This window comes from Salmo salar, chromosome ssa08 (assembly GCF_905237065.1).
Source record: "Salmo salar chromosome ssa08, Ssal_v3.1, whole genome shotgun sequence".
Taxonomy (NCBI): domain Eukaryota; kingdom Metazoa; phylum Chordata; class Actinopteri; order Salmoniformes; family Salmonidae; genus Salmo; species Salmo salar.
The window spans coordinates 10201584-10222739 of record NC_059449.1 but is presented as its reverse complement, the minus strand read 5'-3'; the positions used below and the strand labels follow the sequence as shown (position 1 = coordinate 10222739).

Genomic DNA, 21156 nt, shown 5'->3' with positions numbered 1-21156 from the left:
TTTCGTTAAAGCCTATTTATTTTTGTTACAAGCCGTGTTTCGTTAAAGCCTATTTATTTTTGTTACAAGCCGTGTTTCGTTAAAGCCTGTGTAAAGTTGATTTGTTTCAATGTACCGGTAGGCACCTGCGGCTTATAGACATGTGCGGCTTATTTATGTTCAAAATAATATATATTTTTTAATTCAGTGGGTGCGGCTTATATTCAGGTGCGCTCAATAGTCCGGAAATGACGGTATGTAAACTCTGCAAAAAAAGAAACGTCCCTTTTTCAGGACCCTGGCTTTCAAAGATAATTCGTAAAAATCTAAATAACTTCACAGATCATTGTAAAGGGTTTAAACACTGTTCCCCATGCTTGTTCAATGAACCATAAACATTTAATGAACATGCACCTGTGGAACGGTCGTTAAGACACTAACAGCTTACAGATGGTAGGCAATTAAGGTCACAGTTATGAAAACTTAGAACACTAAAGAGGCCTTTCTACTGACTCTGAAAAACACCAAAAGAAAGATGCCCAGGGTCCCTGCTCATCTGCGTGAACGTGCCTTAGGCATGCTGCAAAGAGGCATGAGGACTGCAGATGTGACCAGGGCAATAAATTGCAATGTCTGTACTGTGAGACGCCTAAGACAGCGCTACAGGGAGACAGGATGGACAGCTGATCGTCCTCGCGGTGGCAGGCCACGTGTAACAACACCTGCACAGGATCGGAACATCCGAACATCACACCTGCAGGACAGGTACAGGATGGCAACAACTGCCCGAGTTACACCAGGAACGCACAATCCCTTCAGCAGTGCTCAGACTGTCCGCAATAGGCTGAGGCTGGACTGAGGGCTTGTAGGCCTGTTGTAAGGCAGGTCCTCACCAGACATCACCGGCAACAACGTCGCCTGGACTCACCGTCGCTGGACCAGACAGGACTGGCAAAAAGTGCTCTTCACTGACGAGTCACGGTTTTGTCTCACCAGGGGTGATGGTCGGATTCGCGTTTATCGTCGAAGGAATGAGCATTACACCGAGGCCTGTGCTCTGGAGCAGGATCGATTTGGAGGTGGAGCGTCCGTCATGGTCTGGGGCAGTGTGTCACAGCATCATTGGACTGAGCTTGTTGTCATTGCAGACAATCTCAACACTGTGCATTACATGGAAGACATCCTCCTCCCTCGTGATACCCTTCCTGCAGGCTCATCCTGACATGACCCTCCAGCATGACGATGCCACCAGCCATACTGCTTGTTCTGTGCGTGATTTCCTGCAAGACAGGAGTGTCAGTGTTCTGCCATGGCCAGCGAAGAGCCCGGATCTCAATCCCACTGAACACGGCTGGGACCTGTTGGATCGGAGAGTGAGGGCTAGGGCCATTCCCGCCCCAGAAATGTCCGGGAACTTGCAGGTGCCTTGGTGGAAGAGTGGGGTAACATCTCACAGCAAGAACTGGGATATCTGGTGCAGTCCATGAGGAGATGATGCACTGCAGTACTTAATGAAGCTGGTGGCCACACCAGATACTGACTGTTACTTTTGACCCCCCCTTTGTTCAGGGACACATTATTACATGTCTGTGGAACTTGTTCAGTTTGTCTCAGTTGTTGAATCTTGTTATGTTCATACAAATATTTACACATGTTAAGTTTGCTGAAAATAAACGTAGTTGACAGTGAGAGGACGTTTCTTTTTTTGCTGAGTTTATCTATGTATGTATGTGTATATATGCATGTGCGTGTATATATGCATGTATATATGTATATATGTGTATTTATGCATGTTTGTGTATATATGTATGTATGTGTATATACATATATCTCTCTCACACACACACACACACACACACACACACACACACACACACACACACACACACACACACACACACACACACACACACACACACACACACATACCAGTCAAAAGTTTGGACACCTATTAATTATAGGGTTTTTCTTTTTTACTATTTTCTACAATGTAGAATAGTGAAGGCATCAAGACTATGAAATAACACATATGGAATCATGTAGTAACCAAAAAATGTGTTAAACAAATCAAAATATATTTTATATTAGAGATTCTTCAAAGTAGCCACCTTTTGCCTTGATGACAGCTTTAAAACACTTATTTTTTAACTCCGCATTGTTGGGAAGGGCTTGTAAACAAGTATTTCATTGTAAAGTCTAGACCCGTCATATTCGGCGCATGTGACTAATCAAATGTTATTGGACATTGTTGTTATGTAACTAACCAGTAACACCGGAATACTAGCGACAAGTCAATGAATGGGATGGAAAACTCTAGTTGGAACCAGAGGCAGTTTGAGTTGTAAAAAACGCAACATTATGGAACGTTCCACAACAGTGACTTAAGTGGACGGGAGGGCAGTTTAAGTAATTCAGAAGAGGGAGGAGGGTAGGGTAGCTAGCCATTTGGGACCAGACTAAAACTTTGGAACATTTCAAATTAGCCCACTCTGCGAGAGTGGTAGTTGGTGACAGACACTGTGAGAGAGTTTGTGTGTGCGGGTGAATGCCTGAGAGCGTGTGCCTGTGACAGACATGCTCGACCCCTCGTCAGCGTCAGCCCAAAGTGACAAGATGGCAGAGAAGGATGGCAGGCAGGCGCTGGGGAGTCAGTCCAAGCCCAATAGACTGAGGAGGCTCCCATAAATCCATGTTTAACGCATCCTTTTGACCAGCTACGGAAAGAAAAGAGGGAGTGAAGGAGAGAGTGAGGAAAAGAGAGGAATATGAGGCAAGAAAAGTAAAAGAAAAAAAGGAGGAGAGAGGGGGGCCTAATACGTGGCAGTCGAGAGACCAAATGAGAGAGGAGAGAGAGAGAAGGCAAGGGAAATCCGAAGTGAGGAAGAAAGCGGCCTCTCGATATGGCTAAGTGGAAGGATGGGCATCATCTTACGAGTTCCAACATAGTGACTTCTACCGTGATTATCTTTACTTTTTTTTGTACAGAAAGTTCATATTATTGTCACAGATGACCGCCGAAGCACTTCTGGACATCAGATCGACAGCTACTAACCTAGATTTTGACTTCAACTCTGACTCAGCTGTTCCACTGTTCATACCGAACCCTATTCCTTTGTTCCATGGCCTACCATGGGCTACCAAAATGCTGCAGGCATAGACGTGGGAGACGAGGTGGAGTCCTGGTGAAATTGAGGCGAAGTGAAAACCGAACGGCGCTCCCTTCCGTTCGATTTGCAAATCACCTGAGAATAACATGGATGAGCTTCGATCGAGAGTCTCCTATCAGAGAGACTTTAAAAGCTGTAACATTATATGTCTTACTGAAACGTGGCTGGATGATGACGCTATGCACGTAGTACACTGTGGATTCTCCATGCAGCGGCTGGATCGGACGGCAGCGTCGGGAAGTCGAAAGGAGGTGGATTGTTTTTTCAAAAGTAACTGGTTCTCCTGCTTAAAGTGTGAAGGAAATCTCTAGCTTTTGCACACCTGGTATATAATAGGTCATTGTAAGCTGCAGACCCTTTTACCTACCAAGAGAGTTCTAATTTGTAATTATCACAGCTGTCTACATCCCTTCTGACACTCAAACTGTATGGGGCCATAAACAAAAACTGCTCACCCAAAAGAAGCATTTCTGGTGGGCGAAGACTAACGTTGGGAGACTTGAAACTGTTCTACCACACTTCTACCGAGACGTCTCCTGCGCCACTAGGGGGCGCTAAAACTACCCACAGAAACGTACACAAGGCCCTCCCTCGTCCACCTTTCGGAAAATCTGACCATGACTCCATTCTCCTGCTTACAAACAAAAGCTCAAACAGGAAGTACAGTGACGCACTCAATACGGAAGTGGTTGGATAAAGCAGACGCGAGGCTACAAGACTGTTTGCTAGTACAGACTGGGATATGTTCCGGGATTCATCTGATAGCATTGAGGAGTTTACCACAAAAGTCACAGGGTTCATCAATAAGTGCATAGATAATGTAATCCCCACAGTGACTATAAGAACGTATACAAACCAAAAACCATGTATTACAGGAAATATCAGAGCTGGGCTAAAGGCTAGAGCTATCGCTTACAAGGAACAGGACATGGACGCATACAAGAAAGCCCGCTATGACCTCCGACAAGACATCAAACATGCAAAAGGACAATATAGGAAGGTGGAATCCTATTATACCGTCTCCGATGTTCGTCGTTTGTGGCTGGGCTTACAGATGATAACGGATTACAAATGGAAACCCAGCCATGAGTAGCCCAGCAATTTAGAACTCCCAAACGAGCTACATGCCTTTTATGCTTGCGTTGAGGAATATAACACTGTGCCTTGCGTGAAAGCCCATGTTTTTCCGGATTACTGTGCTCACTCGCTCTTTGTGGACGATGTGAGCAAAACGTTCACAAGGTCGCCGGGTCAGACGGAATACCAGGCCGTGGTCACAAAGCATGCGCAGACCAGCTGGCAAGTGTCTTCACATACATTTTCTCTCCTTGTCCCAGTCTGTAATCCCAACATGTTTCAAGATGACTACCATTATCCCTGTTCCCAAGAGCTCCAAGGTAACCTGCCTAAATGACTATCGCCCTGTAGTCATGACCCAAATCAACACCATCATTCTAGACACCCTAAACCCACTCAAATTAGCATACCGCCCCAACAGATCCACAGATGATGCAATTTCTGGACAAGAAGGGAAATAACTTTGAGAATATATAGTCCCCTCCAAGCTAGGGACACTGAGACTGAACCCCTCCCTCTGCAACTGGATCCTGGACTTCCTGACGGGCCCTGTGGTGAGGGTAGGCAACAACACCTCCGCCACGTTGACCCTCAACACGGGGGCCGCTCAGGGGTGTTTGCTCAGTACTCCCTGTTCACCCACGACTGCGTGGCACTGCACGACTCCGATATCATCGAGTTTGCGGACGACACGACAGTGGTAGGCCTGATCCCGGACGGAAATGAGTCAGCCTACAGGGAGGTGGTCAGAGACTTAGCAGTGTGGTGCCAGAACAACAACCTCTCCCTCAACGTCAGTAAGACCAAGGACCTGATTGAGACAATAGGAGAAACAAGGGAGTGCACGCCCCCATCCACATCAACAGGGCTGTTGTGGCGCGGGTCGAGAGCTTCAAGTTCCTTGGCGTCCACATCACTAAGGACCTAACATGGTCCACACATACCCGTGAAGAGGGCACGGCAGCGCCTCTTCCACCTCAGGAGGCTGGAAAGATTTTTCATGGGCCCTCGGCTCCTCAAAGTTCTACAGCTGAACCATCGAGAGCATCTTGACGAGCAGATTCACCGCTTGGTATGGCAAATGCACCGCCCTTGACAGCAAAGTGCTACAGAGGGTGGTGCGGACAGCCTAGTACATCACTTGGGCCAAGCTCCCTGCATTTCAGGACCTCTATATCAGGCGGCGTCAGAGGAAGGCCCCAAAAATTGTCAAGACTCCAGCCACCCAAGCCATAGACTGTTCACTCTGCTACTGTCCAGCAAACAGTACAGGCTCCAACAAATATTCTACCCACAAGCCATTAGACTGCTAAATAGTGAATTAATGGTACCTGAACTATCTTCCACTGGCCCTATGCACACTCACTAGACTATACACTGAGTGTACAAAACATTAGGAACACCTTAATATTGAATTGCACCCCTTTTGCCCTCAGAACAGCCTAAATTCTTCTGGGCATGGACTCTACAAGGTGTCGAAAGTGTTCCACAGGGATGCTGGCCGATGTTGACTCCAATGCTTACTACAGTTGTCAAGTTGGCTGGATGTCCTTTGGATGGTTGACCCTTCTTGATACACACAGGAAACTGTTGAGTGTGAAAAACCCAACAGCATTGCAGTTCTTGGCACACTCAAACGGTGTGCCTGGCACCTACTACTTTACCCTGTTCAAAGGCACTTAAATCTTTTGTCTTGTTCATTCACCCCCCGAATGGCACATCTCAATTGTCTCAAGGCTTAAAAATCATTCTTTAACCAGACTCCTACCTTTCATCTACACTGAGTGGATTTAACGAGTGACATCAATAAGTGATTGTAGCTTTCACCTGGTCAGTCTTTGTCATGGAGAGAACAGTGTATACACACACACTACATTGACACTCCCACACACATTAACTACATACGCGCACACAAACATTCTGTCAAAATACATAAACATCTAGTGGAAAGCTACTGCTACTCTGTCCTTTATTTTATTATTATTTATCCTGATTCCTAGTCACTTCACCCTGCCTTAATGTATATACACTACATGACCAAAAATGTGTGGACACTTGCTCGTCAAACATTTCATTCCAAAATCATGGGCATAAATATGGTGTTGGTCCCTGTTTGCTGCTATAACAGTCTCAACTCTTCTGGGAAGGCTTTCCACTAGATGTTGGAACATTGAAGCAGGAACTTGCTTCCATTAAGAAACAAGCATTAGTGAGTTCAGGTACTGATGTTGGGCGATTAAGTGTGGCTCACAGTCGGCGTTCCAATTCATCCCAAAGCTGGTTGATGGGGTTTAGGTCAGGGCTCTGTGCAGGCCAGTCAAGTTCTTCCACACCGATCTCGACAAACCATTTCTGTATGGACCTCACGTTGTGTACATTGTCATGCTGAAACAGGAAAGAGCCTTCATCAAAATGTTGCCACAAAGTTGGAAGCACAGAATGTCTATGCTGTAGCGTTTAGATTTCCCTTCACTAGAACTAAGGGGCCTAGCCCGAACCATGAAAAACAGCCCCAGACCATTATTCCTCCTCCACCAAACGTTACAGTTGGCACTGCATTTGGGCAGGTAGCGTTCTTCTGGCATCCCCCAAACCCAGATTTGTCCGTCAGACTGACAGATGGTGAAGCGAGATTCATCACTCCAGAGAACGCGTTTCCATTGCTCCAGAGTCCAACAGCATCGAGCTTTACACCACTCCAGCCAACGCATGGTGATCTTGGGTTTCCATGGCCGAGCAGCTGCACACAAGCCTATTTCATTAAGCTCTTGACAAAACAGTTATTGTGCGGAGGTTGCTTCCAGAGGCAGTTTGGAACTCTGTAGTGAGTGTTGCAACTGAGGATAGACGATATTTACGCGCTACGAGCTTCAGCACTCGCCGGTCCCGTTCTGTGAGCTTGTGTGGCCTACCACTTTGCGGCTGAGCTGTTGTTGCTCCTAGACATTTCCACTTCACAATAACAGCACTTACAGTTGACCGGGGCAGCTCTACCAGGGCAGAAATGTAACAAACTGACTTGCCACGTTGAAAGTCACTGAGCTCTTCAGTATGTTTGGCTGTGGAGATTGCATGGCTGTGTCTCTCGATTTTATACACCTGTCATCAACAGCCAAATCCAGTCATTTTGAAGGGGTGTCCACAATTTTGAAGTGGTGTATATATAGTGTATCTACCTCATACCTCCTACCTCTCCACATTGATCTGGTACTGGTACTCCCTGTGCAGTTGAAAGCGGAAGTTTACATACACTTAGGTTGGAGTCATTAAAACTCGTTTTTCAACCACTCCACAAATTTCTTGTTAACAAACTAGTTTTGACAAGTCGGTTAGGACATCTACTTTGTGCATGACAACAATTTTTTACAGACAGATTATTTCACTTATAATTCACTGTATCACAATCCCAGTGGGTCAGAAGTTTACATACACTAAGTTGACTGTGCCTTTAAACAGCTTGGAGAATTCCAGAAAATTATGTCATGGCTTTAGAAGCTTCTGATAGGCTAATTGATATCATTTGAGTCAATTGGAGGTGTACCTGTGGATGTATTTCAAGGCCTACCTTCAAACTCAGTGCCTCTTTGCTTGACATCATGGGAAAATCCCAAAAAATCAGCCAAGACCTCAGAAAACAAATTGTAGACCTCCACAAGTCTGGTTCATCCTTGGGAGCAATTTCCAAACGCCTGAAGGTACCACGTTCATCTGTACAAACAATAGTACACAAGTATAAACACCATGGGACCACGCAGCCGTCATACCGCTCAGGAAGGAGACACGTTCTGTCTCCTAGAGATGAATGTACTTTGGTGCGAAAAGTGCAAATCAATCCCAGAACAGCAGCAAAGGACCTTGTGAAGACGCTGGAGGAAACAGGTACAAAAGTATCTATATCCACAGTAAAACGAGTCAGCAAGGAAGAAGCCACTGCTCCAAAACCGACATAAAAAAGCCAGACTACGGTTTGCAACTGCACATGGGGACAAAGATCGTACTTTTTGGAGAAATGTCCTCTGGTCTGATGAAACAAAAATAGAACTGTTTGGCCATAATGACCCTCGTTATTGTCGGAGGAAAAAAGTGTGAGGCTTGCAAGCTGAAGAACACCATCCCAACCATGAAGCACGGAGGTGGCAGCATCATGTTGTTGGGGTGCTTTTCTGCAGGAGGGACTGGTGCACCTCACAAAATAGATGGCATCTTGAGGATGGAAAATTGTGGATATATTGAAGCAACATCTCAAGACATCAGTCAGGAAGTTAAAGCTTGGTCGCAAATAGGTCTTCCAAATGGACATTGACCCCAAGCATACTTCCAAAGTTGTGGCAAAATGGCTTAAGGACAACAAAGTCAAGGTATTGTAGTGGCCATCACAAAGCCCTGACCTCAGTCCTATAGAACATTTTTGGGCAGAACTGAAAAAAGTGTGTGCGAGCAAGGATGCCTACAAACCTGACTCAGTTACACCAGCTCTGTCAGGAGGAATGGGCCAAAATTCACCCAACTTATTGTGGGAAGCTTGTGGAAGGCTACCCCGAAACGTTTGACCCAGGTTAAACAATTTAAAGGCAATGCTACCAAATACTAATTGAGTGTATGTAAACTTCTGACCCACTGGGAATGTGATGAAAGAAATAAAAGCTGAAATAAATAATTCTCTACTATTATTCTGACATTTCACATTCTTAAAATAAAGTGGTGATCCTACCTGACCTAAGACAGGGAATATTTACTAGGATTAAAATGTCAGGAATTGTGAAAAACTGAGTTTAAATGTATTTGGCTAAGGTGTATGTAAACTTCCAACTGTATATAGCTCCATTCTTGTGCATTTTATTCCTCGTTACCATTTTATTTTTTAACTGCATTGCTGTGAGGAGTTGTAAGCAAGCATTTCACAGTTAAGTCTACAACAGTTGTATTTGGCAAATAAAATGTTATTCGAATTTTTTTATTTCAAGTGACTTACAGGTCTTGTAATGGGCCAGTGATAAACAGGAGAGGGAGACACTATGGAGGACCATTCCAATGGGATTAGGAAAGCAACAAAAGGCCTCCAGATTAGCTAATGGGAATACAATGGGAGCGAGGCCGCTGGGAGGAGAGGGGTGAAGAGGGGCAACCAGTGAATTAGCTATGTAGACTCAGAGGACGGATAACCTGCTAGGTGTTAGGACAGTGCCGCCCGCTTGTCAACACAAATATTCTTCATTTTCTGTACAACGATCTTAAAATGGATAATGATTCCTCAATTTAAAATCCATACTGAGGCGTTAAAGCTAAATGCACCAACGCATGACTGAGCTGAGGATTGAGGAGACAGATGGTGTAACACAGCTCTCAGTATTAAAGACATAACAATACTGCCAGCGCGGGAGTCAGGCCGGACCACAGCACTGCCAGCGCGGGAGTCAGGCCGGACCACAGCACTGCCAGCGCGGGAGTCAGGCCGGACCACAGCACTGCCAGCGCGGGAGTCAGGCCGGACCACAGCACTGCCAGCGCGGGAGTCAGGCCGGACCACAGCACTGCCAGCGTGGGAGTCAGGCCGGACCACAGCACTGCCAGCGCGGGAGTCAGGCCGGACCACAGCACTGCCAGCGCGGGAGTCAGGCCGGACCACAGCACTGCCAGCGCGGGAGTCAGGCCGGACCACAGCACTGCCAGCGCGGGAGTCAGGACGGACCACAGCACTGCCAGCGCGGGAGTCAGGCCGGACCACAGCACTGCCAGCGCGGGAGTCAGGCCGGACCACAGCACTGCCAGCGCGGGAGTCAGGCCGGACCACAGCACTGCCAGCGCGGGAGTCAGGACGGACCACAGCACTGCCAGCGCGGGAGTCAGGCCGGACCACAGCACTGCCAGCGCGGGAGTCAGGACGGACCACAGCACTGCCAGCGCGGGAGTCAGGCCGGACCACAGCACTGCCAGCGCGGGAGTCAGGCCGGACCACAGCACTGCCAGCGCGGGAGTCAGGACGGACCACAGCACTGCCAGCGCGGGAGTCAGGACGGACCACAGCACTGCCAGCGCGGGAGTCAGGCCGGACCACAGCACTGCCAGCGTGGGAGAGAGGAGGGGTGGAGAGAGAGGGTGAAGGGGAGGAAAGGAGGAGAGAGGAGTGAGTCAAAGTAATTTGGTGAATAAAAGAGTGCCAGTGAAAATTGGAGAAAAACAGAATGATTGAAATAGAAAAGAAAAGCGAACGATAAAAAGGTGGAAAGATATTGGAGGGAGAGAGAGTGAGTTCTGGGTGGCTCCACATGGTTACTGAGAAGCAGCGCAACTCATTTGAACTCCAGTCCAAAAATAAAAGTCAACTGAGAGATTTGTTGAAACGTTGATTGAATGGGTGGCCTGCTGGAGACCGAGAGGAAAGGAAGGGGGGAGCGGTGAGAATGATAAGACCACAGTGCCCCCTAAAGCCAGAAGAGTACTCTTTCTCCCTCCATCTCTCATCTGAAGAGCCTGTGTATTGAGAGGCCAAGAGGGTTTCGTTCAAAGCGCGCGCGCACACACGTTGAGGGGCCGAGAGGCTAACGTTCAAGGCCTCGCAAGCGTTACTTTAAAAAAAGGACTCGGAGAATCCCTTCTCGTTCTTAGAGAGCTGAGCCGTTCTGTTCGTCGGTACGTGAAGCGCATTTATTAAACCCACAAACGACCCAACGACCCCACAAATGTAGAAGTTGTAATCAAGGCTGAATGGAAATAAGTCCATTTCTAGAATGAGCGATTAAAACCAGACGAACAGGTGCAGCGCTAAGGAGCGTTGTGGAATTGAGCCCAACTGCCTTCCGTAGGCCTATCGGATTCACTGACACGTTTCACGGTAAATAGCAAACACATCTAAACACATCTATTGTTAAACCCTCTGATTCTCCTCATGCTGTTATGACAGTGAGACGGATAGATAGGAGGGAGAGAGACAGCGAGTCGGGGAGAAAAAGGGAAAGAAAAAGAGAATTAGTAAGACAGAAGCAGAGGGAAAAAAAGAGAGCTTTTTCTAGTGGCGGGGCGGAGTGAACAGTCATCACACGCCACCTTTGTGAAATACGGCACTTGTTGCTAAGCGTTTGACGAGCCAGGTTGAAACTGCATCACAAATTAGGCTGGCTTGTTGCTGTTCAGTTTCCTACTCTCCTCTTAAAGGTGCAGGTGAACGAGAAGTGTGTGTGTCTGTGTGTATGAAGTAGGAGCCTGGAGATGGAGCTTACACCCCACTGTGCCGGGGAGAGAAGAGGGCCTGGCAAGCCCCGCTTGTGATCAGAGCAAAATAGTGTGTGTAGGAGTGTGTCGGAACTATGAGTGTGTGTATGCATGCCTGCATACATGTCAGTATATATAGCTCTGTGTGTGTGCCTGTGTGTGTCTCACTTCGGTATGCAGCTCCAGGAGGGCCTCTTGCCTAAGGAGCAACAGCAGGGGGTTGTGGGAAGATAAGGGGGAAGGAAAGTTTTTCGAGCGAAGGCAGAAAGCGGTAGAGAGGGAGCGAAGGAGAAAGAGAAGGATAGAAAGGGGGGGGAAGCTGTGCTTGCTGTTCGTGTTGCTATGTTTGAAAAAGGCAGAGGTTGCGGAGTATAATAATCCTGTTTTCTATCGTAGGTGGGGGGGAGCGGAGGGGTAGGGGTACGGGTTGCACCCAACACCCAACAAAACGCACCCAACACACTCTGCTGAGAATCTGTTGAGATTTGCTCCCAGGCGCAATCGCCGCAGTTGAATTAGTATTAACAAATATATATATATATATTACTGCCATTTGGTAAACAAACGCCAGTACAGCAGGAAGCTAAATCAAAAGGGAAGACGAGCAGATATCTCCTACTTGCGTGGTTGTAGTGGGTTGCTGTGTGGTCTGCCCATCCATCAAAGCTAATCACGTAGGCGTTGGTCTAATACCTGAATAACTGATACTGCACAGAGTGAATAATGTATGGCACTTAGGCTAAACACAATGTGAGGGAAGCTGAACTGCTATGCATTGTGGTTGTCAACCGGGATATATAGAGGGAGAAAAGATGGAAAGAGGTGATGTTTAGTGGAAGAGGAGGAGAGGTGTCTCGCTGTGAATAGCTGAGTCAAGGACGAGAGGGAGGAGTGTGTGTGTGTGTGTGTGTCCCTGAGAGGAGAGGTACAGAAAGAGAGGTATAGAAAGAGAGGAGGAGGAGTGCATCACGGGAAGAGCATGAACGAAGGAAGAAAATAAAAAAGGAAATGCGGAGAGAAGAAACACGACAACACCAAAAGGTACGGAACGAGAGAAGGAGTGTGCGACCCTGAACGGATGAAAAGGAGCGGAGAAAAGGTATCACAAAGAGAGAGATGAAAAAGAAAGTAGAGGGTGGAGAAAAGTGAGGGAGGGCAACAGTTGGGAGGAGGCTCACCTGTTTGGAAACGGAGAACAAAAATGACAGAACAGATGGATGGGTGAAGGAGAGGGAGGGGTCTCATCTGTGTGTGTGTGTGTGGGGGGGGGGTCCCACCTGCTTGGATGATGAGCTTGGCACACTCGTTGCAGGGGAACAGAGCCACGTACATGGAACAGCCCTTCACGTCCGCTGAGTTCTTATTCATGATAGCATTCAGCTCCGCATGGCACACTGGAGGAGAGAGAGGGAGGAAGAGAGAGGGAGGAAGAGAGTGAAAATCTGGTCAACACACCAGGGGTGGCAGTGAATCAAAAGAGACATTAATATGCAGATGATACAGGTTTCCTAGTTCCAACAGCCACATAAAAAAAAGTCCACTGGTCTAGGATCAGGTCCCCCCTGTCCATGTAATCTCATTAAATTGATCTAAAAAGGCTAAACTGATCCTAGTTCAGCAATTCCTCTTTGAGACTCAATACAGGCCTTAATTCCCATTGTCCAGCGGAAAGTGATGCACTGAGAGTGAACAGATGCCTCCTCTCCGCTCCACCCTGGCAGCCATAAAATGACTCCTTCCTAGCGTTAATTACGGGAAATGAATTGCCCCCATCAGCGACGGTGGCCGATTACAGAGGACCCCCGCCAACCCCCAAACTGTAGTGTGATTACCATTACCCCGCCACTAGCCCCATGCCAACCACGCCGCCACCCGCTACTGTGGCGGATTTGCTTTGGCACAACATCAGAGCACGGCACGGCACGACATGCACGTTGGTCCACTGCGCTCACAGCAAGCAGGCAGAACTCATTCGAGAGAGAGAGAGAGCCGAGGGATGGTTAACTTGGAGAATTTGTGACAAACAGTTGTCATGGCAGCATGTCTTCGGTGGGGACCATTACCACCACTGGTCTCAGTTACTATTAGAACAGCGGTAGTTACCATTACCACCACTGGTCTCAGTTACGATTAGAACAGCGGTAGTTACCATTACCACCACTGGTCTCAGTTACGATTAGAACAGTGGTAGTTACCATTACCACCACTGGTCTCAGTTACGATTAGAACAGCGGTAGTTACCATTACCACCACTGGTCTCAGTTACGATTAGAACAGCGGTAGTTACCATTACCACCACTGGTCTCTGTTACTATTAGAACAGCGGTAGTTACCATTACCACCACTGGTCTCAGTTACGATTAGAACAGCGGTAGTTACCATTACCACCACTGGTCTCAGTTATGATTAGAACAGTGGTAGTTACCATTACCACCACTGGTCTCAGTTACTATTAGAACAGTGGTAGTTACCATTACCACCACTGGTCTCAGTTACTATTAGAACAGTGGTAGTTACCATTACCACCACTGGTCTCAGTTACGATTAGAACACTGGTAGTTACCATTACCACCACTGGTCTCAGTTACGATTAGAACAGTGGTAGTTACCATTACCACCACTGGTCTCAGTTACTATTAGAACAGTGGTAGTTATCATTAACACCACTGGTCTCAGTTACTATTAGAACAGTGGTAGTTACCATTAACACCACTGGTCTCAGTTACTATTAGAACAGTGGTAGTTACCATTACCACCACTGGTCTCAGTTACGATTAGAACAGTGGTAGTTACCATTACCACCACTGGTCTCAGTTACTATTAGAACAGTGGTAGTTACCATTACCACCACTGGTCTCAGTTACTATTAGAACAGTGGTAGTTACCATTACCACCACTGGTCTCAGTTACGATTAGAACAGTGGTAGTTATCATTACCACCACTGGTCTCAGTTACGATTAGAACAGTGGTAGTTACCATTACCACCACTGGTCTCAGTTACTATTAGAACAGTGGTAGTTACCATTACCAGCACTGGTCTCAGTTACTATTAGAACAGTGGTAGTTACCATTACCACCACTGGTCTCAGTTACTATTAGAACAGTGGTAGTTACCATTACCACCACTGGTCTCAGTTACTATTAGAACAGTGGTAGTTACCATTACCACCACTGGTCTCAGTTACTATTAGAACAGTGGTAGTTACCATTACCACCACTGGTCTCAGTTACTATTAGAACAGTGGTAGTTACCATTACCACCACTGGTCTCAGTTACTATTAGAACAGTGGTAGTTACCATTACCACCACTGGTCTCAGTTACGATTAGAACAGCGGTAGTTACCATTACCACCACTGGTCTCAGTTACGATTAGAACAGCGGTAGTTACCATTACCACCACTGGTCTCAGTTACTATTAGAACAGCGGTAGTTACCATTACCACCACTGGTCTCAGTTACTATTAGAACAGCGGTAGTTACCATTGCCACCACTGGTCTCAGTTACTATTAGAACAGCGGTAGTTACCATTACCACCACTGGTCTCAGTTACTATTAGAACAGCGGTAGTTACCATTACCACCACTGGTCTCAGTTACTATTAGAACAGTGGTAGTTACCATTACCACCACTGGTCTCAGTTACTATTAGAACAGTGGTAGTTACCATTACCACCACTGGTCTCAGTTACTATTAGAACAGTGGTAGTTACCATTACCACCACTGGTCTGTTACTATTAGAACAGTGGTAGTTACCATTACCACCACTGGTCTCAGTTACTATTAGAACAGTGGTAGTTACCATTACCACCACTGGTGAATAGCGTAAATGAACACTGATCCGCTGTGTGATCCATCCCTTTAAAACTGCTCCTAAAATTGACTAATAATGTGGACCTCACAAAAGCCTTTTGTGGTCCCAATTAGCTGCAGAGTTACTTGAAACCAGAATGGCCTTCCCAGGTAGAGGGCAATTATCCCCAGTAACCATGAGCGAGAGTTTCTGAACAAGAGGGATGTTAAGAAAGTGTGTGTGTGTGTGTCTGTGGTCTTGGCTAAGAAGACTGCTGTTCCTTGTAATTGCATATTACAGCCTTTATTATGGCCAATTATTTCCCTTTGAAGATGATTAGACATTTTCTACGAGGGTTTTTGTTTTCCTTTACCCAGTTTCGCAAAGCAATTGCTGTGTAAAAAAAAACCTTCACATTGTGTCTAGCATCATGCTACAACCTGGACAGCAAATGTACACAAGGACCTGGATAGTGGAAACCCTAAGAGGGCTTTTAAAGATACCCCTGGATGGGATGAGGAGAAAAATAAATCTTGTGTTTGAAGATACAATCTCATTCTATTTTTCTAACGAAAAGAGGATGCAGAGCAGAGAGCGTAAGAGCGAGGAAGAGGGGAGAGACCCATTGGCCAGAAAGAGTGGGAGAGAAATAGATTAGGGGAAATAAGGGATTCTTCGCCTAGCTTTGCTAACGGCACAAGAAGACTTGGGCATATCTGCATCATAGCTATGCACAGTATGTTGCCCAATATACTCCCATCTGCAAAAACATAAACGTATCTTTATGAAAGAGCTTGGAGAGAGTTAGGGAGAAACTAGACAGGAAAAACTAGGGTGTTTCTCTAGAACCTTTAAATTATTCTGAAGTGGACTGGAAGAAGAAATAGGCCTACATCCTTTGAATGTAAAAAAAAAAGGCTGTCTGGAGAGTCGCCAACTCATTTACTCTCGGCAGTTCGCTCTCCCTCTGTCCTCCAAACTAAGCAACCCCCCCCTAACCTCTGCATATTAACTGGAGACATCCTTAAAGCTTCAGGTAACACACACACACACACACCTACCTTCAGGTCTCAACTCAAAACTGCCTTCAATTACCGGTGAAACTCAAAGAATTCAAAAAGAACTCCTTCAAAAATTAATAACTGGGCAGTTAGTTTGACTTTCCATATTTTTTGTAGAACCCTCTCTCCTGAACTCAGGAGATTAATTCTCTGGTTCCCGTGGCCATTAGAAAAAGCTGTGATGAAACAGTGATGTTGTCTAATGTAAAGTCCGTCTGGGAATGTTGGAATGGAATACTCTGGAACACCTGTAGCCAATTACATGTGGATGTTGGGCTGCCAGTGACCCAACGGCATAGTGTATAGGGTTTCTGTAGGAAGCCAGAGAGGGAGGGGTCTGGAATTGAGAAGATAGACTGGAGTGCACTGAAGGGTTAGGACTATACATTGTCAACCTATAAAGCCCTGTAGAAGTTTTTAGAAGGCTACAATTGTAATATCAGTAGTAGTAGGCGTTGGGCTATTAGGTCAAATAAACTATACACATACAAAGTCAGTGTGTGTGTGTGTGTGTGTGTGTGTGTGTGTGTGTGTGTTCTGGCAGATGGTCAGTTAGGTGCTCTCTGACCACTGTAGCCAATTAGAGAAGCTATTGAGAGGTCAGAGGTCAAGATTGGCCACCTGCCAACCAACATTTTTTTTTTTAAACAAACACACACACCCCGAATACCCATACTAGCGTACTACATGCTTAAACTGCATACAATGCATGTACTCATCGTCGCATACTATTTAGCACGATCTGTTTAGTAAAAAGTATGCAGTATGCCACGGCGGCTCCTGACTGGTTGAGTAGGTGGGGCGGGGCCGAGTGCAGGTGGATTTTTCTAAATTCAACAGACATGCATCACATTAAGCACCCTGATAATAGCTCATTTCCAATTCGATTCATTTCTCTAAACTCTGAATGGAATAGGTATGGAGTTATAGGCTTACTCTGGATGGTTATAAGCAGCCTATCACATTCAACCTATACCGTAGGTAAATATGTTCAATTTAAACATATTTATTGTGAAACCAATGTGCTGTAACATAAATAAATGAAATCAAATAGCCTAGCGCACCTGACTTGAACAGTTGAAAAGTTTGTGTACATGGCAAATTCAGAACCGCTGGACAGCAACATAGTAAACTAAAGCACTGGTCATTGGGAATGAGATCAGAATGACTGCTAAGGCTTGTCCCCGGTGCCGACATTGTCAGAAATCCAAAGATGGTTTAGAAGGCCAAGAGAAAAATAAAAACTTTTCAAATGAGAAAACCGAAAACCACTATTTATTTATTAATATATATTTTTTTTAATTCAAAGTTATAGCCGACGATGCAATACTCAACCATTTTAAGGATAACAAAATCTACTTAGCCTACATTTGAACACCGCCGCAGAAACTTCGCTATTCTACATCTTCCCAATTAAGTAGCCGAGTTTTGTTGTTTGGCTACTTGAAGAGAACTAGGGCCTATCACTCGCAGCCCACCGCTTCCAATGCATTATGGAAAAGTGTGCATCTAATTCTACTAGATAAAGAGCTGAGATGAGTATAACATCCTGGCATTTAAACCGTCTCGATTTTCGAAAATTCACATACTATAAAACATATTTTCGCCTACTGAGAACGCGCCATTGCGTTGTTTCACGGTATTCAGTGGTTTCGGTAGCGCATCCCCTTATCTAATTGATCAGCTGTTGTCAAAGCCAACATGAGTATGACATCCGGACATTTAAAGTATACTCGATTTTCAAAACGTCGCATACTATTAAACTTACATTTTTTTGTGCATACTCAAAACGGCCTACTATTTAGGACGCAACTATGGGTATTCGGACTCTCTCCCAGAGTCAACACACTCAGACAAACACAAAATGTGCTAATATAACCACTGAAGCACAAAGTATTGCGGCACTGCAGCCTACGACCTATTAGCCAGTCACCCACAGGCTTGTCGAGTCATGTGACTTCTAAAGCTCCACTAGATTCTGTCTGCGTCTCAAATTGCACCCAATTCCCTATAGGCCCTGGTCAAAAGTAGTGCAATATGTAGGGAATAGGGTGTCACTTGGAACACAGATTCTGTTCTCCGCTGCCAGGGGACACCAGAGAGAGTGCCTGGCCCCTAGCCAGAGATGCCACAACCCCGAGGAGACTGGAGAGAGGGAGGGGGGAGATAGAGTTGGAGAGAGGGCATAGGGAGGGAAGGCAGAGAAAAGAGATTGAGGGAGAAAGAAAGAGGAAGAGCAAAAACGAAAGCAAGAGTGTGCCCAGTGGGAGAGAGGCTGTAGAGCCGACCGACACAGCAGACAAATAGAGGGCCGTTAACTTTGCTACATCGGCTCAAGCAATTACATGGCTATTCCTTTGTGTTAGTAGGGAAAAGAATGGGGACGAATTAGGCATTAGGAATGAACCGGGTCGGGAGCAGAACAGAGTTACGGGCTGAGGACCGAGTTTCTATTATTCCTGGATAGTTTTGCTGAGTGTGTGTGTGTGTGTGTGTGTGTGTGAGAGAGAGAGAGTCACTGCCAAGGGAGCGGTTTGATTTCCTCTCCTCTCATTCTCTTTAATAACAGTACTTAAAGAATGCTTCATCTACAGAACAGAGAGAGACAATAGTTACTGGGCTTACTAAGGAAGAAAGGGATGAGGGTTTTCTGAATGAGCTTCTAGAAAAGGTTGGACGCAGTATTAATCGTGTTGAATATACTGTCCCTCTCTGTATATTATAGTATGATCATACATTCCCTCTAGTTACACAAAGTGGGACAATGCAACATATTGTGATATTATAGAGGTAGAAAGTAATTTATCTGAGACACACAGACACTTTGTAGGGTCAGGAAGAGTTTAAAAGATCAGCCCCCCAAAAATTGACAAAATGCTCTTAGTGCTTTGCCTCTTCACACCCTCGCCATGGCAACCGTTGATAGTCTCCCACGCTGGCATCTGCTGCCCACAGTCTGCCAACTGTGCCCTCAGCCCTCGCTCCCCCTCCCTCTCTATCACTCTCCCCCCCATTCTCTCCCAGTGGGCCTTGTCCCCATAGCATTCAGAATAGTCTAGCTCCCCCCCCCCCAGAGTTCCCCCAAAGTGGCCTACACTGTATATAAACAATTCAATTCAATACTGTATGCGATTGCAGTAAAAAGTATGACTCTGAAAGAAAAGCCCTAGGGAAGGTGACCGGATTTAGGAAATTAAAAAGTGGGAATTGTATTTATTTTATGTATGGCTGCACGAAAATAATAAAAAAATGAAAAGTGGCCTTGGAACTATATTTAACTACCAATTTTCACTATAGTTCTTTCAAATGATTTAATTGTAAAACACAAAATGGATTACCCCCCCTAGTTCTTAATCTTAGCCCATCTAGTAATTCAAAAACGACCCAAGTCTGGTAGCCAATGCTGTTGGAGACACTTTGGTTATTCATGAGATGGTTACAACGCATCACCGATCAAACGTTCTTATAAAACAAGGTCCAACCAGGCCATTTTACAGGGACAGGCCACCAAAACCGGGGACGTCCGGTCACCCTAGGTATCTCTAACAGGTTATAATTGCATGTGATTACAGTAAGTGCTTATGTCCTAGGGATGGACTTGTTTCACTTCACAAACTAACTGCCCCCGCTGGTCCTATTACCTTATCACGAGCTCTCAAGGCTTACAAATCAAACTTTTCTACATTCCAACCAGAACGCTCAATAGATCAGGACCTGATTAGAACAGCGTCTGGTACAAGAGGCGCAGCTGCTGCTGCACTACTAATGTGGTTGACACACACACACACACACAAAAAATACTGATCATTTGGTTCACAGCAACAACTAAAAATGTTGAAAATATGCCAGTCATGGTTGCCAGAGTCAGAGCTAATATCATCATTAAAATCAGAAGTTGGGAGAGAAAACACTAGTAGCAAGTTCCCTCTAGGTTTTGTGTGTGTGTGTGTGTGTGTGTGTGTGTGTGTATTCGCTCTGTGAGCTTTGAGAGGACATGGAGACTAACTGGAAGTTGTAGTCTCCAGCGCCCTCTTCAGGAGAAACTGTCACTCCTTCTAGTTCAGACTTCCAAGGGCTGAGACAAGAATCAAGATGTCCTCGTAGAACAGAGGTACAGCTACTGAATCATCTCCCTGTAAAAGCTCTCCCTCGGACACGCTCGCTCTCTCTCGCTCTCAGAAGTAGAAACAGAGAGCACGAGCGAGCAGTTGAAGGAGACAGGAGAGCATTCCATCTTCCATCTAGTCTATCGTTTTTCGAAGAAATACATTTATTTCCCAGCGTGTGCCATCTGCTCTCCTTTCACCCTCAAACTACCTGGTTTCCATGACAACTGTACAAAAACATCTCTCCTTTCCCGCTCGTTGGGGTTAAGAGCACCGGCCTCCGTCACCGGTGTTACATTAAAACCCCATCTGTGCTGCCGAGTAGTCGCTCTCTTCCTTGTTGGCCTCAGCTGTGTTGTCTGAGCGTGTGACGCCCGTTAACTAAACAACTGCCTTAAGCAACAACAGATGACTGGCTACTGCTTATTGTCAAGGGCTTGTCTGGTTTGAAAGAGGCTGTGCACTGTAATGAGAGGCAACTACGAGGTGAGGTGAGAGAGAGAATGAGAGTGAGGATGAGCGTGAAAAAGCACACCATGTGGTCCGGTGAGGAAAAAGACGGCCTCGGCAGGCCCAGACAGATGGAGCCTAGCGTCTGTCTTGAGTGCGAGAGAGAGGGGGCATCGGGGGGTGAGAAGGCAGGAGTCAATCACCGCACACACTTCACATGTTGGACCGGCTAGTGCTGTTCAAGTGGCTAGTGTGATTATGGCCTAGCAGCATGTCAGCTGGGGTTCACAGTTCACTAGCTGCTGAAGTGGCC

The 21156-nt window shown here is 46.1% G+C and overlaps 1 protein-coding gene across 3 annotated transcripts in view; it reads right to left on the bottom strand.

Moving 5' to 3' along the window:
• Window positions 1–21156, bottom strand: part of LOC106610063 (deoxycytidylate deaminase) — a 48002-nt gene that overhangs the window by 11867 nt on the left and 14979 nt on the right. For all 3 annotated transcript variants that reach the window (XM_014209194.2, XM_014209193.2, XM_014209192.2), the window contains exon 4: window positions 12710–12826. In XM_014209194.2, the coding sequence (XP_014064669.1) occupies window positions 12710–12826 (117 nt within the window). The remainder of the gene's footprint in view (window positions 1–12709; window positions 12827–21156) is intronic.